The sequence below is a fragment of the Colossoma macropomum genome, unplaced genomic scaffold, assembly GCF_904425465.1.
Source record: "Colossoma macropomum unplaced genomic scaffold, Colossoma_macropomum, whole genome shotgun sequence".
NCBI classification, from domain to species: Eukaryota; Metazoa; Chordata; class Actinopteri; order Characiformes; family Serrasalmidae; genus Colossoma; species Colossoma macropomum.
Genome location: NW_023494791.1, coordinates 13,785,905 through 13,802,836, shown reverse-complemented (window position 1 = coordinate 13,802,836; position 16,932 = coordinate 13,785,905). Strand labels below are relative to the sequence as shown.

At 38.7% G+C, this 16,932-nt stretch overlaps 3 protein-coding genes across 4 annotated transcripts in view; all 3 read left to right on the top strand.

Annotated features, from left to right (window-relative positions):
- Positions 1 to 205: 205 nt before the first annotated feature.
- Positions 206 to 3,139, top strand: LOC118810324 (toll-like receptor 4). Its single transcript, XM_036573991.1, has 3 exons — positions 206 to 503; positions 682 to 848; positions 940 to 3,139. The coding sequence occupies exons 1-3, from the start codon at positions 417 to 419 to the stop codon at positions 3,137 to 3,139; spliced, it is 2,454 nt and encodes an 817-aa protein (XP_036429884.1). The 5' UTR covers positions 206 to 416.
- A 480-nt stretch (positions 3,140 to 3,619) lies between these two features.
- On the top strand, positions 3,620 to 10,554 carry ftr14l (finTRIM family, member 14-like). Its single transcript, XM_036573993.1, is given in 7 exon segments — positions 3,620 to 4,622; positions 6,822 to 6,917; positions 7,047 to 7,280; positions 7,497 to 7,656; positions 7,767 to 7,826; positions 9,680 to 9,787; positions 9,790 to 10,554. Coding segments are annotated over 7 exon segments (1,488 nt in total). The 5' UTR covers positions 3,620 to 4,205; the 3' UTR covers positions 10,203 to 10,554.
- Positions 10,555 to 14,417: 3,863 nt separating this feature from the next.
- The window catches only part of zgc:154058 (uncharacterized protein LOC795538 homolog), a 38,181-nt gene continuing 35,666 nt past the window's right edge, over positions 14,418 to 16,932 (top strand). The window contains exons 1-2 of one of the 2 annotated variants that reach the window (XM_036573987.1): positions 14,418 to 14,806; positions 15,113 to 15,331. In XM_036573987.1, the coding sequence (XP_036429880.1) occupies positions 15,267 to 15,331 (65 nt within the window). In that variant the 5' untranslated portion in view covers positions 14,418 to 14,806; positions 15,113 to 15,266. Of the gene's footprint in view, positions 15,032 to 15,112; positions 15,332 to 16,932 lie in introns of both variants that reach the window. The other variant, XM_036573988.1, reaches the window with a different exon arrangement.

Below are 16,932 nucleotides of genomic sequence, written 5' to 3'. Positions count from 1 at the left end.
AAAGAAAAAAACATTAATTGATACAGAACATTTACATCACATTGAGGTTCTTCAACTTTAAAAAGGTTCTTCACACTCATCTCTTTTACAAAAATGTTTTTTTTCAAGAACCATTCACTAAAAATTTCATTAGGGAACCACAGTGTTTCTTTTATGGCATCGCTTCAAAGAACCCTTTTGGGCTCCTTTATTTTGTAGGGTGTAGGTAGAAAAGAGGAGTTTCAGACTTTGTTCTGATGTTTCGGAAATCACAAAGCCTCATTCTTGTGGGCGTTGTTTGAATATATTGTCCATCACGTCATGTTTTAGCTGACATCCCCTGCTTTTCACAGAGTAAGTTCCTTATTTCACATTCCTCATACATTTGGTTCCACATTCAGTTAGACACCGTTGTTGAACACTGATCCTACTGTAATATGACAGCCATTTGTACAGATAGAGGCATGTTCCTGTACGTAGTTCTCATTCTTGTGCAAAATGGAAATGGAGAGGGGTGCACGCAGGTATGCTTCACTATATTATTCAATTACAGATCTATAGAGATGTATGATGTTATGGTCACCATGTCTTGTCTGTCAATGAATATTATGCCCTATGTTTATTTATCAAATATGTAACGTACTCACATATTAGTGTCAGTAAACATGATTGGTAATTATCTTATGAATTTGATTGACACAGATCAGAAAGAATGGTCACTATTCCTGTGGAGGAAGGAATCTCACCTACATACCTACCAGTATTCCTTCCTCTGTGGAGATGTTGGACTTCAGTTTTAATTTCTTGCCCACCTTGCAGAGGACTGTATTCCCTCAGCTGTATAATCTGAAACTTCTAGATCTCACAAGGTAAATGAGTTTTGTTTGTGTGATCTATGACAGGTATTCTTTCCTCCTACTATTAATGGACCTAATCTGCTTGCATGTGTTGGTCTTTCAGATGTCATATCCATCATATTACTGACGATGCTTTCCACAATGTGAAGAATGTGACCACTCTAATTCTCACTGGAAACCCTATCTCATATACAGGACTTGATGGATTGAACTCATTACATAAACTACACAGATTAGTTCTTGTGGACACTGGCCTGTCATCTTTAAATGTCCAGTTCAGCAATCTCACCGAGCTTCGAGAACTAAACGTTGGGACTAACAACGTTCAGTCCGTGGCTCTTCCACCTTTCATGATAAACTTCAGGGACTTCAGTTCACTGGATCTTCATGCTAATAACATATCCATCTTAAGAGTAAATGACACTAATGTTCTTCGACAGATGAAGGGAAATATCACATTAATCCTCTCACGGAACCCAATATTGTTCATAGAACCGGGAGCATTTCAGAACCTTCACCTCAGAGAGCTGAACATACGGAGTGCCTTCATTTCACTGGATGCACAAAGGGATGGTCTGAAAGCACTTGTTGGTCTTAATGTTGGCAAACTGATCATTGGAAGCTACAGAGCACACCATGCAAAGACAACTGAAACTAATGACCTTGATGGTCTCTGCTTAATCAATTATGAAGAATTTTACTTTTACCAAAATCAATGGTTAGATTTAAGCAGCCATGTATTCCGCTGTATGGTCAATGCAACAAAAATCACTCTGAAACGAGGCCGTATAAGAGTCATAGAACCTGTCTCATTTCGTCAACTTAAAGAACTTTACATAGGTAAAAATGGCTTAGAGGAAATACCCCAACTTTCAAACATACAGTCCTTAGAAAAATTTGTTGTTGTTGACAACGATCAAGTATTGTTTAGAGGTCTCAGAGATATGCCCAGTCTCCGGCATGTAGATCTGAGTAGAAACCTAATGTCATTGAGATCCTGCTGTTTCGAGTATTTCAGAGACACACCAAACATTCGCCACATTAATCTGAGTCTGAATGCAAATATAATGTTACTTGCAAAACCATTTTCTGGTCTTGACTTGCTTGAGGTATTAGATTTTCATCACACAGAGATAGGCGTAGTGGGGCAGTTTGGACTCTTACAAAATCTGAAGTACTTAAAATATTTAGACCTTTCATATACAAGTAATACTTTTGGCAGTACTTCGTCTTTTTATGGTCTTACTAGTCTTAAAGTTCTGAAAATAGCGGGCAATGCTTTCCAGAAGGAAAAGGGATATTTATTTGAAAATCTCATCGCTTTGGAAGTTCTTGACATGTCAAACTGTGGCATTGATCGATTAGTCTGGAGAGATTTCAGAGACCTCCAGAGACTACAGCATTTACTTCTAAGTCAAAACAGATTAATGGTTTTGGATTTTTTGGCACAGACAAATCTACCGAGCCTAACACGACTTGCTTTAGACCAAAATGGTATCACAAGTATTCCACAAAATACTCTCCAAAATCTACCAAAAAATCTCTCCATTTTTGATATATCATTTAATCCAATCAATTGCCTCTGCACCCAAAGAGATTTCATTCAGTGGATCATCGAACATCAGAAAATGTTTCCTAAACCTCATAACGTTTTATGCAAAACACTACAAACAGACTCAAAAATGAGGGCCATTGATTTTGACGTTGAAAGTTGCATATATGCACAAATACTTACAGTTGTTTTGTCCATGTGTGCTGTGCTTCTGTTTGTGTTTGCGTCAGTTTTGGCCTATAGGTTCCAGTTTTACCTGCGGTACAGCTGTGTCCTGCTAAGAGGTTATAGAGCCTCCAGGCAGCAAGAATGTTCCTATGATGCATTTGTGATCTACTCCAGCAAAGATGAATCCTGGGTGATGGATGAACTGGTGGAAAATCTGGAAAATGGGATCCCACCCATCCATCTGTGCCTCCACGTGCGGGACTTTGAAGCAGGCAAGGCCATCACCTCCAACATCATAGACGAGGGCATCATGGGCAGTCGTAAAATTATAGTGGTCATATCTAAACACTTCATTGAGAGCTCTTGGTGCCGATTTGAGTTTGAGGTGGCTCAGTCCTGGTTAGTGACGCAAGGCTATGCCAACATCATCATCATTATTCTGGAAGATGTGGAGGAGGAGAAGACCAAGAAAGTGTTCGGACTCCATAAGCACCTGAAAAAGAACACTTACCTGAAGTGGAGTGGGAACCCCATCAGTAACATGAGGTTCTGGATTCGGCTCAGGAAGGCTGTTATGTCTTAAAACGGTCATTGTCCAAGGTGGCAAAATATTTCATAAGTACATCTAATTTTTGCATTTGTTTACATGAATGCTATTCTCATTGCTTTTCATCTTGAAACATAGATATACTGAACAAATTAAGTATTGCTGATCCTAATAAGCAGTGGTGAAAGGCAGTGAACTATTCGATCTACTCCACTTTTGTACTTTCAGCAGCTTATTTAATTATTTAATTTATTTGGTAGTATTGCTTTGTAAACAATGATATTTGGCAGTATTATTTGCAGTACTGGAAAAAAGACTTTGAAACTGATATTTCAGTTAAAGTAGCAATTCTCTGATGAGGCAGCATTGCAATACAATTGGAGAACTTCTCCTGATCTGTACAAAGGCGTCTAGATGGATTGTCACAAATTAAAACTGCAACAGCTGAATTCAAAGAGACTTCCTTCAGGGGACTTTCTTATTTCGAAGAGTTGCTACGATAATGAAACCGAGACTGAAACTGCTATACAAATGTCTGCGATACAAACCGTAATACAAAAAGACAGAACCGCAATACAGACAGCCCCCCACACCCCACACCAACCAGCTGCCAAGCCTGCTGAGCTACGTTATGTGAAAATTCACAATTTTGTTCATTTTTAAACAAATCCAACAATTAGCTATATATTCAAAGATCTGATACAGTCATTCTTTCTAAGAGAAAAGTTCCCTGTAGTTTTTTCCAGCTCTTAAACAGCCTGGCATTTCTTCAGTTCCCAGGTTTGCTGCATTACCAACATTTTGAACATGAAAACCACATGTTTACTTCTCTTTCGATCACTACCAACCAGTTACCCTTATATGGAACTGTGGCATGTTTTTCTCCTCCACCCTTCAAACCTTCAGTCTGAGCCAAAGTCACTTTTCGTCATCTGCCACACCCCTCCAGTTTTTTTCCCCAAGGCAACAAGGCATACTGGTTTATCCTAGAGTTCACTCATTGCTCACATTCCCCCATATAAGGCTGTGACACAACAGTTTCACTGAAACTAGACAGCACACAGAGACCTTGCCTGTGGCTTTGCTCTGTGGGAGCAACAGAATGTCTCGCCGGAGTAGTGTGGCTGACCAGGGCCGGTACAGCACAACAGGGAAGTCTCAGAGAAGTGAATCATATGGCAGGTACAGCAACCCAAGACCCAGCAGCTGGGACGGTCAGCGGAATGTCCTGTGTGACTTCTGCCTGGCCAAGAAGATGAAGGCTGTGAAGTCCTGTCTTACATGCCTGACCTCGTTCTGTGAGACCCACCTGCAGGCCCACTACGAATACCCAGCACTGATGAAGCATAAGCTGGTTACAGCAACGGGGCAGCTGAGGGAGAAGATCTGCGCCGAACATGACAAACTGCTGGAAGTCTTCTGCCGCTCTGACCAGACATGCGTTTGCGTTCTGTGTATCATGGAAGAACACAAGAAACATGACATCGTCTCTGCTGCAGCCGAGAGGACAGAGAAGCAGGTCAGACATGTTTTTAACTCACTTCCATACTACCTTCCTGTACATGAGGTGGTAAAACATTCATTATGTTCCCTACAATAGACACAGTCTTAAAGGGCCCATATCCTACATATTTCTTTTATTTTATCTTTTTTCCTTGAGGTTCACTTATAATGTTTGTGTGGCTTTACGTGCCAAAAACAGTCATTTTCCAACCTGTCATTAACCCTAAGAATTAACACTGAATTAACATTATTCTTGTTATTGTGCCTTTAAGACTGATGTATGTAAATGAGCTCTGTTCTGATTGACTGGCCAATATTGTGCCTCATTGAATCACTCCTTGTAATTCCAGTGTGAGTGGGTGGAGCTGAATTGCTATAGGCTGAATAGGCAGATGTGTAATGTAAATGTTTGTGTGACATCACAAAAACACTAAATTCAAAATAGTTTCTGCAGCTTAGTTTTCATGCGGACTGGGGAGTGACTGAAATGTTTTTTGAAAAACTTATACAGTATTTCTACACTACATCAAGCTCCCTTCTTTTAAAAAAGTGAGGTAAATGTGTTATTCCAAGTTATGGACCCTTTAAAGATGTCGGTGTAACTGCACCGAGTTAAAAAGCCATATAGCTTAAACTTGAATTGTATAAGTGATTTTGATATTGTAGTGGCTTCCCCAACCTTATATAAATGGTTGCTAGTTCATTTGAAAAATCAAATGTTTACAATTGTCCTCTCACCCCAAATGTAGTATATCAGCCAAGACATGTATAATGTTCAAAGTCTGCTTCGTCAGTTTTGTACTGCAGCTATGCGGCTAGTAAATAACAAGTAATGCAAATTTATAGCAACAATTAGCATTATGTAAACTTGCAGGACTAAATCACAGCAGACACAAAATTTACAAAAGTAGCACAACATTCAGGCATCAAGATGGCTGTTACTACCATTAGCTATGTAACCTAATTTTGTCCACTTTTATGTAAAACAGTATGTGTACAGTATCAGAAAACACATAAGAAAGTCTGTTTGAGATTATTAGCCTATTAGTTGACATTACCTGAGCCACGCACCTCCAGTACTATTTCAAACAAGGCTTGCACATGTTTCTTTGGTTATTTGTCTCTGTATCTGCTTTTACCTCTTTAGAAATTATTATGGCACATAGCTTTGACAGGGAACCACACAGAATTTTGTTGGACTTTCTGCATTCAGTTGTTTCTGATGTAAAGTCATTTAGGGTGGTTTGATGTAAAATCGTACATTGTAGAGAAGTTAGAATTCTCGATAGTGATGATAGAAACTAGGGGTCATGATGTTTACAGTGTGAAAATAGCCATTTTACTAACCACCAGTGAACCCACACGTGTCTTCTTGCTTGTAATATGGCTCACACTTTATTTGGATGGTCCCCTGTTGATGATCTACAGATACTCATATTTTTAACAAACTATCTGGTGATACTCAGTTGATTATCAACAACATTAAGGTTACGGTCAGGCTTAGGAGTAGGTGTAGGTTTTGCCTTGAGGTTAAGGTTAGGGTTAAGTTTAGGCTTAGGGACAGATTTAATATAATCTTTCACAAGCAATTTCAAGTTCAGTTGCATTTAGTAGATATTTAATTAAGTGTTTGTTAAAGATAGATTGAGCATCTACAAAGCATCGACAGTGGACCATCCAAAATAAGTGTTACCGTAATATGTAATGATACTGATTATAAAGTAGTGGTTAAATCTGAAAAAAAAAGTTTTTGGTGGACTACTTTGCCTAACAACACCCTACATGTCTCTCCACCATGAATGGATTTTTAAAAATGTCGAAACAGCATCTCAATTATCTCAAAGCTATTGTAAAACAATGACTCAGGCATTTGTGACAATTTCATGTAATAGCTTTCTGTGATGTAGCATTTAGAGGCATTACACTCTTCAAACTCTTCAATGGAGCATTTCACATCAAACCACTCTGAATTACTTTGTTTACAGCTTAACGATTTAATTATGCTGATTTCTTTTTCAAAAATCTGTAGAATTCCCCTTCAAATTTAAAATTAACAATGAAACACGAGTGAAGTGTGTGATGATTTAGGAATGCAGTTGTTTGCATGACACTAATCTGTGGTTATCCACTGCAAAACTAAAGAAGCAAACTTCAGACATGAAATATGTCTTTAGCATTTGGGCTAAGGGGTGATTTTTTTGGTGCACTCCTGCAGAAACAGCTCGGGACTAAGCTGATGGCCTCTCAGCAGAAGATTGATGAGAGAGTGAAGAAGTGGCAGGATCTGAGGCAGGCGGCGGAGTCTCTAAAGGTGGGGCCTTAATGGTTGGAGAGAAGCAGACACCCCATACTTCTTTTTTTTACTCTTCTCTGCCATAATGTGTCCACAGCTCACGTAAGCTGTAGGTCAGACGCACTCTCCTCTGCTGTTTTTCCACAGCACTCATCTCAGAATGTGCTGGAGGAGAACGAGAGGATCTTCACTGAGCTGATGCGAGCACTGGAGAGGAGATATACAGACGTGAAGGAGATGATTAGAGCTCAGGAGGCAGCTCTGATGACTCAGGCAGAGAGACACCTGGATCGAATGGAGGAGGAGATCACTCTGCTTAGGATGAAGCACAACGATCTGGAGAAGCTGTCACACTCTGATGATCATATCCATTTCCTACAGGTAGATGGCATAAAAAGACCACTGAAAAACATGACTGTGACAGACATTTAACGAAAAGGATGCGTATAATAATGATTTTGTATGAAATGATCATGAAATATAAGTTAATGAAATTATTCATTGACAATAATGTGATCTGATAATGATTTTGTAACATAACTAATGTTATGTTAACTACCTAATTATGACTAAATGAATTTTCTTCTCTGGCCACAGAGCTGGCAGTCTCTCTCTGCACCCTCAGGGTATGAAGACCTGTCCAAGGTGACACTGGCCCAACAGCACTCTTTTGACAAAGCAAAGAAAGCCATCTCGGAGCTTAAAGTGCAGTTAGAGGACGTAAGTAAGGATGAACTGAGCAAGATCTCATCTGCAGGTCAGTAAAGTATAGATACGTGGTATAGATATTCCTATAATCCTCTATTGTTATCAGATGATTGAGCTTACCTCATGTCCTGTTTTTGTGACTTTGCATTTTCTTTCCAGTAAGGGAAGTTCAAATTCTGCACGCTCTGGAACCAAAAACAAGAGAAGACTTTTTACAGTGTAAGTTGCTTTTTTCACCACATCACCACCACAATTCATTCACCAGACTGACCAAAGACTACACTTCCATATATCTGTACAGTAACCAAAGAATAAGATCTTAAAACCTCAGGCCTGATTAATACACACACTGTATGAAAGGTGAGTGAAGCTGCAGTTCCAGTTTGCAGAACAGGTTTACAGGCAAAAGTTTCCATTCTGCAGGAAGATCTCAATGCAATAAAGCTGTCACTCATCCAGCCTACAGAAGTGAAAACATGACCTACTGACTATGCGTAAGACCTCAGCAATGATACAAAAGCGTTATTGTTGCCTCCATTTAGACCTCATCCATGTGAATGTCTGAATCTGTTTTTATCAGCATACAAACTGATTGATGCCATTTGCCATGACAACAGATTCATCTCCAAGGTTATATGATTTAACATATTTGAAACACAGTAAAAAAGGAAAAAAACATCTGGTCTTGCACATGCCTAGGCAAAATACTGCTGGATAGAATTCAAGGTTACTTGTAGCTCCTATCACTTTACAGTAAATCAAATTCTGAACAGACAAGACAAGACATGTTGTAGGACCACAGAAGAACCACTTTTGGTTCCCATGCAATGGATGGTTGTTTAAGGGATCATTTTTGTGAATGACTTCCCTATAAACCCATAAAAACCATTACTAGTGGTCTCCGTTGCAAACCATTAAGCCAATTCTCATTAGAAAGAAAAAACGTTTTAATCCTAATCCTAAGATTTCAAATCGTCCTTTTTTTGCAGGGTTGTGAGTGTGAAGAACCTTTTCAAAGGTTAAAAAACTAAAAATAATGTAAAGGTTTAATACCAGTTAATGTTTTATCTAGAACCATACAGTCAAGCCAAGAATGATTAAGGAACCCCTTTTTTGAAAGTGTTGAAAGGCTCAGTCTTAAACTTCTGATACAAACAAACTTCTGAAAACAGATTTAGAATCTTTAATTCACAAGGAAATGTATTTATACCAATTTTCAAAAATTTGTAGACACCTGCTCATCTAATATTTCTTCTGAAAGGGAATTAATACGGAGTTTCCACAGTGACAGCCTCTTCTCCTCTGAGAAGGCTTTACTATGAATATTGAAACATTGCTGGGAGGATTTGACTGTATTCAAGAGAATTAGTAAGGTCAGCCACTGACCTTGGATGATTAGTTCTGCATCACAAACACTGCTGTAATTCATCCCAAAAGTATTGGATGGTGCTCTGTCACTCTAGAGAACACGATTCCACTGCTCAACAGCCAAGTGCTGGGGGCTTTATACCTTTCTAGTCTACACTTGACATTGGGCATGGTGGTCTTAGACTCATGTGCAGCTGCTTCAGACCATTCCATTCTATTATGAGTGCTTTTCTATGTAGATGCAAACTATGTGTGCGCAATTGAACTCTCGTGTCAGAGTCCACCTTAAAGAAGTTTTTCTTTGAAGAAATGTTCTTCTTACCACAAAAGAAGCTAACCAGTCAAGATATATTTGGTGTCCAAAGTTTGCATCTTTTGTTTTGTCCTGGTGCTATGAGGCTAATATAACAGAAGTCTATGTAAAAAAAAGGTTTTGGGTGACACAGACTTTCATTATTTGTTATATTAGCCTATATTAGCTCCAGTACAAAACGAAAGAAGAAAACTTCTGACACAAAATATGTCTTGACTGATCAACTACATTTGGAGTAAGAAGAAAACAGTGTAAAGCTGATTTTTCTGTGAGTCATTCCTTTAAGTAGAGTGTAGATACGTTTGGATAAATAGTGCAAGTATCCAAGCACATTTACATTAGAATGTATAAAGTCGAACTGCAGGTTGATTTTATCCTGTTTTCTGTGCAGATTCCTGTCACCTTTCACTGGATCCTTTAACAGTTCACCCTAACCTGCACCTGGCTGAGGGGAACACAGTGGTGCACATGAGCAGTGACCCCAAGCATTACCCTAACCACCTGAGCGGTTTGACCACTGGCAGCAGGTGCTGTGCAGGGAGAGCTTGTCTGGCAGCCGGTACTACTGGGAGGTGAACTGGAGCGGTACAGAGATTGACATTGCTCTGACTTACAAGGCAGTTAGCAGGAAAGGCAGCGACAACATCTGCAGCTTCGGATGGAACGATAAATCTTGGAGCCTGTACTGCTCTGAGTCCAAATACTCCTTCATGCACAACAACAAAAGCACCACTCTACCAGTGCCCACTTCATCCAGAATAGCAGTGTATTTAGACCACAAGGCTGGAACGCTGGCCTTTTACAGCGTGTCAGACACAATGACTCTTCTCCACAGGGTGAACACCTCATTCACTCAGCCACTCTACGCAGGGTTTGGAGTCTGGGGTTTTGGAACTACTGTAAAGATACTATAAAAGAGTCGCATACATTCTTAAAAATAAGGGTTCTTTTATGGCTTTTTTGACTTGGAGGTTTTAGAAGAACACTTTATAATGGTATAGAAACATTACATCATAGACATTATTTATACTTTAAAAAGATTCTTCACACTCCTACATCTCATTTACAATAACACTTCTTTAAAGAACTGTCCATTTGAAGGTTTATTTGGAACCAAAAGTGGTTCTTTTCTGGCATCATTCCAAGAAATCATTCTTGGTACCCTTATTTCTAAGAGTATAAGGTCTCTTTTTTTGGTCATTTAACCAAAGGACCTACAGTTGTATGCAAATGTTTGGGTGCTCCTGGTCAAATGACATGCTAGAAGTGAAAATAGGTTTACATCTTCTACAGAGAAGACACTTCTGCACATGTTAATGCACAATTACTGTTTATTTGCTGAATTTAACATATTAGACAAACAACAAAACATAAAATGTGGCCTGCACAAAAGTTTAATTTATTTCTAGTATGTTAAACTCAGCAAATCAATTTGAAATTGTGCATAGAATTGTGCAAAAGTGGCATATTTCAGTTTTCTTGTCTGTAGAGAATGTGTTTTTCTATTTCTATGATTGTGCTTATTTAAAAGCTTTCAATTCTACCGATGAAACTGATTGACATAAAGTGAAAGGGAGAAATGACTAAATGGTTGAGGGACAATGGTGCTACAACTACACCAATCCACTAGGTGGAGTAATTCCATCTTTTTGTTACTAAATTAAAAATAAATAAATAAACAAATAAAGACCGCCTTTCTGATTTGGTTTGTCTTTTTTTTAATCCAATTCAACAAATTTCTTCTTTTTCTTTCTAATTTTAGGCTTCAACATACTTAAATTGTCAGTAAGGGATGCAACTGACTGTGGCATGAAGACTGTCACTTTTATTCAGCTTCAGACAGCTACATGCCACAGAACTATGGCGTAACATTCACAACATTAATAATAATAATAATAATAATAGTAATAATAATAATAATAATAAATTAAATGTACTAAGTAATAGTTCCTTGATATTGTTCAGAGGTGGTTATACTGAACTTTGGACATTCAGTGATGAAGGACACGCTTATAAATATAAACAATCTGAAATTGACTGAATGTTAGAAATCATGCTTATGAAAAGGTTTAATATTTCTAGACAAACTATTTATGAAACTCAAATATGATTTGTTTACAGATTACCCAGACTGCTATATCTCATTTCAAGAAGATCTGGTAGACTTTACCATTTGTCGAATTCCTATGAGCGGCAGAAATCCTGAGTCAGTACTTAGCTGAGTAAAACAAACTTAAGTGCTGTATTTATTGTAAAAATGTAAAATTATGTAAGTGTAAAAAACTCAGCCACCCAACTAAATAAGATGTTCCCACAAATTTCAAAACGCCTGAAAAGGAAGTATATAGTGAAGCATAAAGCAACATTTTTCAAAATGTAGAGCTGTCAAAATGAAACTAGCTACAAATATATATTCTGGTGTACAGTCCTGTGAAGTACAGAATCATCTTTGTGGATGAAACTGCAGACATTGGCTCTTACGTCATACATGTGAATGTGTGAAGCTTTTGAAGCAGATCTGTGACCAAATAACTCTGCACGCAGACAGGAAATGCAGACCATTTAAAACAATTTAACCTTACGTTTAGCATTTTTTAACTCTCAGATTAAGTTCAGTCATGCTAATGCGGAGAACTATGTCTCACATGTTTGTAGGAGCCAGTCTGAGTATAATTACACACAGTCTCGTTTTCTGTGAATAGAAATATTGTTCATTTAGAGATCTGGTTACGGGGATAACATCTCTGCATGTACAACATAACATTAAGACATTTTACATGAGAACTAAAACAGAAACTGCTGATTTGAGAAACCACTCAAGTTTGTTCCTCAATTAAATTAATTGCATTGTATTTTGCTTTTCCAGCAAGTTGTTTGCGTCCCTTTTCAGATCTGCAGAGAGAACACAAAAGAATGCATCATAACAGAGTTTAAAAGCTCAGTGACTGTGATTCTTCAAAACCATTTATGTGTTTTTCCTCTACACTGACATGGAAAGGCATTATGAATGATCTGCACAAATTTCATTTTCATGCAGCATACAAAGGCATACCAATGGTACCTGGGAGTCTCTAGATTCTACAACTCTTCAAAAGAGAACAGAACAGTTCGCCATAAAGTGCTCCTCTGAATTACCTTATATTAGTGATTTTCACACATTCAAGGATAAAGTCAACAACAATTAAACTAATTCTCTACTTGCAGTGTCTTCATGCACACTTCCAGCAAAAGCCTCATTTTGGTTTAGTATAGTTCAAAAAGCATCAACTTAAAATGAAAAGTTATATTTGATAATTTATTCAAATTCACTTGAGAGCATCTCGTCGATGTCCAATGAAAAACAAGTATGTCCGAAATATTAACTTTACAGGAGAAGGCAAAAACACTCTTACTTTTCAATTTAAGTCAATGTAAAGTTCAAAGTTAGAGCATTTCTATTGGTCCATTCATCTGGTGTGTTGAAATGATGTAGAAAACTAAAAATCAACAAAAATGGAGATACATGGTTTTAATTGGACAGCGATGATATCATCACCCCCCACCCCCCAGTTCCAAAAGACAAAAAAATACCACCTTGGTAAACTGCTACTCCCACAATTCTACAAATTAGAAATGTAGAGCGTTTTGTACACTCACTGGCCACCTTATTACATACCTTGTATCTACACTTATTGTCCATTTTATCAGGTCCACTTTCTAGCTCTACAATTATATATTATAGTCCCTCTGTTTCTATGCATAATTTGTTAGCCCCCACCCCCCTTTACCCCATTCATCAATGGTCGGGACTTCCACAGGCCCCCCACTGAGCAGGTGTTATCTGAGTGGTGGACAATTCTCAGAACTGCACTGTTGCAGGAGGTTTTAAAACACTGTATAAATCTACTGACGTCTGTTAGTGTTTAAAAACTCATGCACTTTTTCGCACTGGATCAGTACAATGACCGTGTCAGTGCTACTGCTGTTCTGTGAGTGGTCCACCACCCCAATAATACCTGCTCAGTAGAGGGCCTGACCTTTGATGAATAGGTTAAAGGGGGAGCTAACGCATTATGCAGATGAACAGATGGACTACAATCTGTTTACAATCCATTCAATCCCATCATTCCAAAATGCTGTATATCCATTTGAAGCCATTTTGAATATAACAGGTTTTTAAAAACAATAACAGCTGACGTATGATGGAAACACATTTATTCCCCTAATAAAGGTGGTATCAATCATAATATAGCATTTGTGTGTGTAAAGCCCCTCCCAACAGTGCATATCATGAACAATTCTGTAAGATAATTCTTGAAAATGGTCTACAATGTTTGTTGGAATCAAACCCTTCAATTGTAGACCTACAAAATGTGCATATATGGTAGGCAGGCCTGATAAAATGTGTGGATGAAAGGTACCTACTAGACTGGCTAGTGAGTGTATGTTATTCTGTATGAACAAATGATACAAAAAAATAAACACGCCCAGAGGAGAGAAATATTCTAAATGAGATCTGCTCTTTTTCTCATGTACTTCTCTTAAACATGGTCCTAAGCCACTTTCTCCCATTTCCTGAGAAATAACCCCAAGATTTTCTCACTTTGATCAAAATATTCTCACACATATGGATGAACTCTTTTGTGTCTGACACATCTCATCCCCGTCTAAATGGAAAAATATTTCCATAAGAAAAGTCTAATACCTCATCGTCTTCTTATATAGCTCTATATCACAGAACTTTCAGCAGTTTATCAGTGTAGATGATCTCAGGCCTTTCTCACTGTTCACCAGAACGTCTTACAATGAAATGTTCATCTCCTCTTTTCTCTTAAGGGAGGTATAGGAGAGAGAATTCAGAAATGAGTGATCCTGCATTAATACAGTATTGACATCTGCTTTATCTCTTTCAGACAATCTCAAGAAATACGTTTTTCCCCTGGGTATAGTCACAGTTCATAACACCCACTACAGCAGTATTACAGCGAAGGACACTAAAGGACTGACCAAGATCATTAGAATATGTGTGTTATCTGATCTTATGTTATCTATCTTACCCAGTAGCCTGAACCTCCCACCCCCCTTTTACAGTTTGACCTCTAACAGCTAAATATGGATAAGCATGGCCAGTGTGTGAAACTCTCAGCAGAAGACAGTGAAGCTGGAGTGATGTTAAGGAGAAGCTGGTGTGCTGGTGGTGTTTGGAGGTGCAGCAGTGAGCAGGGAGGGGGAGGAGCAGCTCCAGCTGTCTGATTTTAACCCAGCAGCGCCACAGAGCAGCCAGCCCAACACAGCAGGGCTACGCTAACACACGAGCCCGGAGAGACAGACACCCAGAAAAACACACTTCTGAGGAAAAAAGACCGACTTGCTGGGCGGTTCAGAATTCCTGCTGCAGTCGGAGGTGTGCGCTGGCAGACGGAGGAGGCTGTAGTCTCTCAGACACCGGCCAGTCTGCGGTGCTCAAGATTGGGAGAATAACAAAAGGTGGGAGAGAGAGAGAGAGAGGCTACTACTGTCCCTCATCAGAGGGGGGAAGGTAAGATAACGAAGGACCTGGAGCTGATATGCTACCGGAGCTAGCTACCTCTGTGCGGCTGTTCAGAAGTTGTTGCCGCTGGTCCGTTCAGCCATTTTGCTGGGAAAAGTGTTTGGAAAGTTCACGTCTCTACCTTTAGGAGGCCAACGATAACGGAGTCCGAGCCGCTTCTCCGTCACACTCGAATGTAACTTAGCCAAAAAAGAAATAAGGGCAAAACGCGAGGTATACGTTATCTCAGCGTTAGTAAGCGCTTCACCTTTTTCTTCTTCTTCTTCTTACCTCCGTGCTCTTTTTCTGCTCCAGGTACAGTAATGGTCTGCTCGGAAATGAACGCTTTGGGGTTCGTGCCAAGACCTTAAATGCAAATTGATGAGCAGAGGGTGACAGGCTGGCGAAGGCGAAGAAAGAAGCGGAGCTGTGCGGCGTGGCTGCTGCTGAGGAGAGCCGGGTGGAGACGATGTCCCTCTGGATGATTTTACCCGTCAGCCTCCCTGCCCTCACCATCACCGGCATATGGGTCGTGTGAGTTTTCCTCTCTCTGCTCTTCAGTCGGCTCAGACACACCACTTTCACCTCTTAAGACACGTTAGACTAGCAGACAAGACTAGAATTGAGAACCTGTACTTTTACTCAGAGGAAAAAAAATCTTTACTGTTTTCATTTTAGCCTACATTCACGTTTATGCATCTGCATATGACTGTCCTGCAGTTGTTAAACATGTTACAGAGGTAGATGAATTTAGCATTAAGAGTCTCGCCCAAGGACTCTTATTGGTGTAGTGAGGTGTGAACTGAACCCAGTCTGACGCGTCGAGCTGCGTGTCGATCAGTCCAGACTGTGTATTTTAATTTATTATTTTTATATCAGTGTAAAGTGAAACTGCCCACAACTATGCTAATTTAAGTTTGCATACAGACCAGTGCTGGCCATCACCGCACCACACCACATTACACATCACATCTTAAAAAATTCTAATTTATTTGAAACATTTGCTTTTATATACTGGAGTATGTTGAATTATAGATACTTTTTGACTTTCCCTCACACATAAAAGTTTGATGCAGTACTCTTACTTTTACTTGAGAACAGTTTCTCTACTTTATCCACCCCTGCTAGAAAGCAAATTATTATGCACAAGGATTTATGAAGTTTGACCTGGCAACCCAAGAAAACCAGATGTTCTCACAGTTTTAAAACATATAATTTTCGAAACGTGTGATTTTTACCTGTGTATAGTAAAAGTTATGTAGTATGTAGTTGAGAAAAAATAATCTTTTCTCATAAAATCTTATAAAATTAGTATTTAGGTTGAGTTACGATAAATGTACTTTGACCCGTCATTTGAATTCAGCAAATAGGTTTATATTGACTTCCTTGATAAAAGATGCTATGTGGCTTTTTTCAAAGGCGTATGTAGCCTGATATAAAGCTACAGTATGTACAGTAGGCTGATGATCAGGTTGTGTAGCTGCACTACTATTGCCCAATATTAAAACTACGCTCTTAGCTTAATCTTAGTGACAGCATTGGATATGACTTTTTTTGTTTGTTTGTTTTTGTGTTTTTTTTCAGAAGACTTAATTTTGAGTGTTTTTCTGGGTTAAATGAAGCTGCTAATGTTGTCTCATTTATCTTTTTTTTTGCCGTACCAGCAAAATCTTTATTGACTTTTTAAGACATTTTTAGACCTTCTCATATCCTGTACAGTAAGTTTAATTGGAATTGCTAATAAGGCTGAACGATTTGGGGGGAAATATCTAATTGCGATTTTTTTGATAAATATTGCAGTTGCGATTTAAATGCTTTAATTTTCTAGACATTAATTTCCAGTCCTGTTTTTTTGGCTAAGAAGAGCAGAATATTCACTTTTTCTGACACGAAGCTTGAATGCTGAGTTTGTCAGACTAGTTGTGATGGTTGTGATGTTACATATACGGAATACATTGGAATACATTTTTATCTTCTGATTGGCCCAGTTCATTTACAGGCAGTTCACAAGCTCTGTGTTATTAGTTACGTTTTTTTCCTGTAAAACTTAAGACAACGTTGTTGATAATGTTTTATAGAATAGCAGCTCTTGTGATTGGAAAATTGCACTTTTAAGTTGTGATTTCGATATAAAA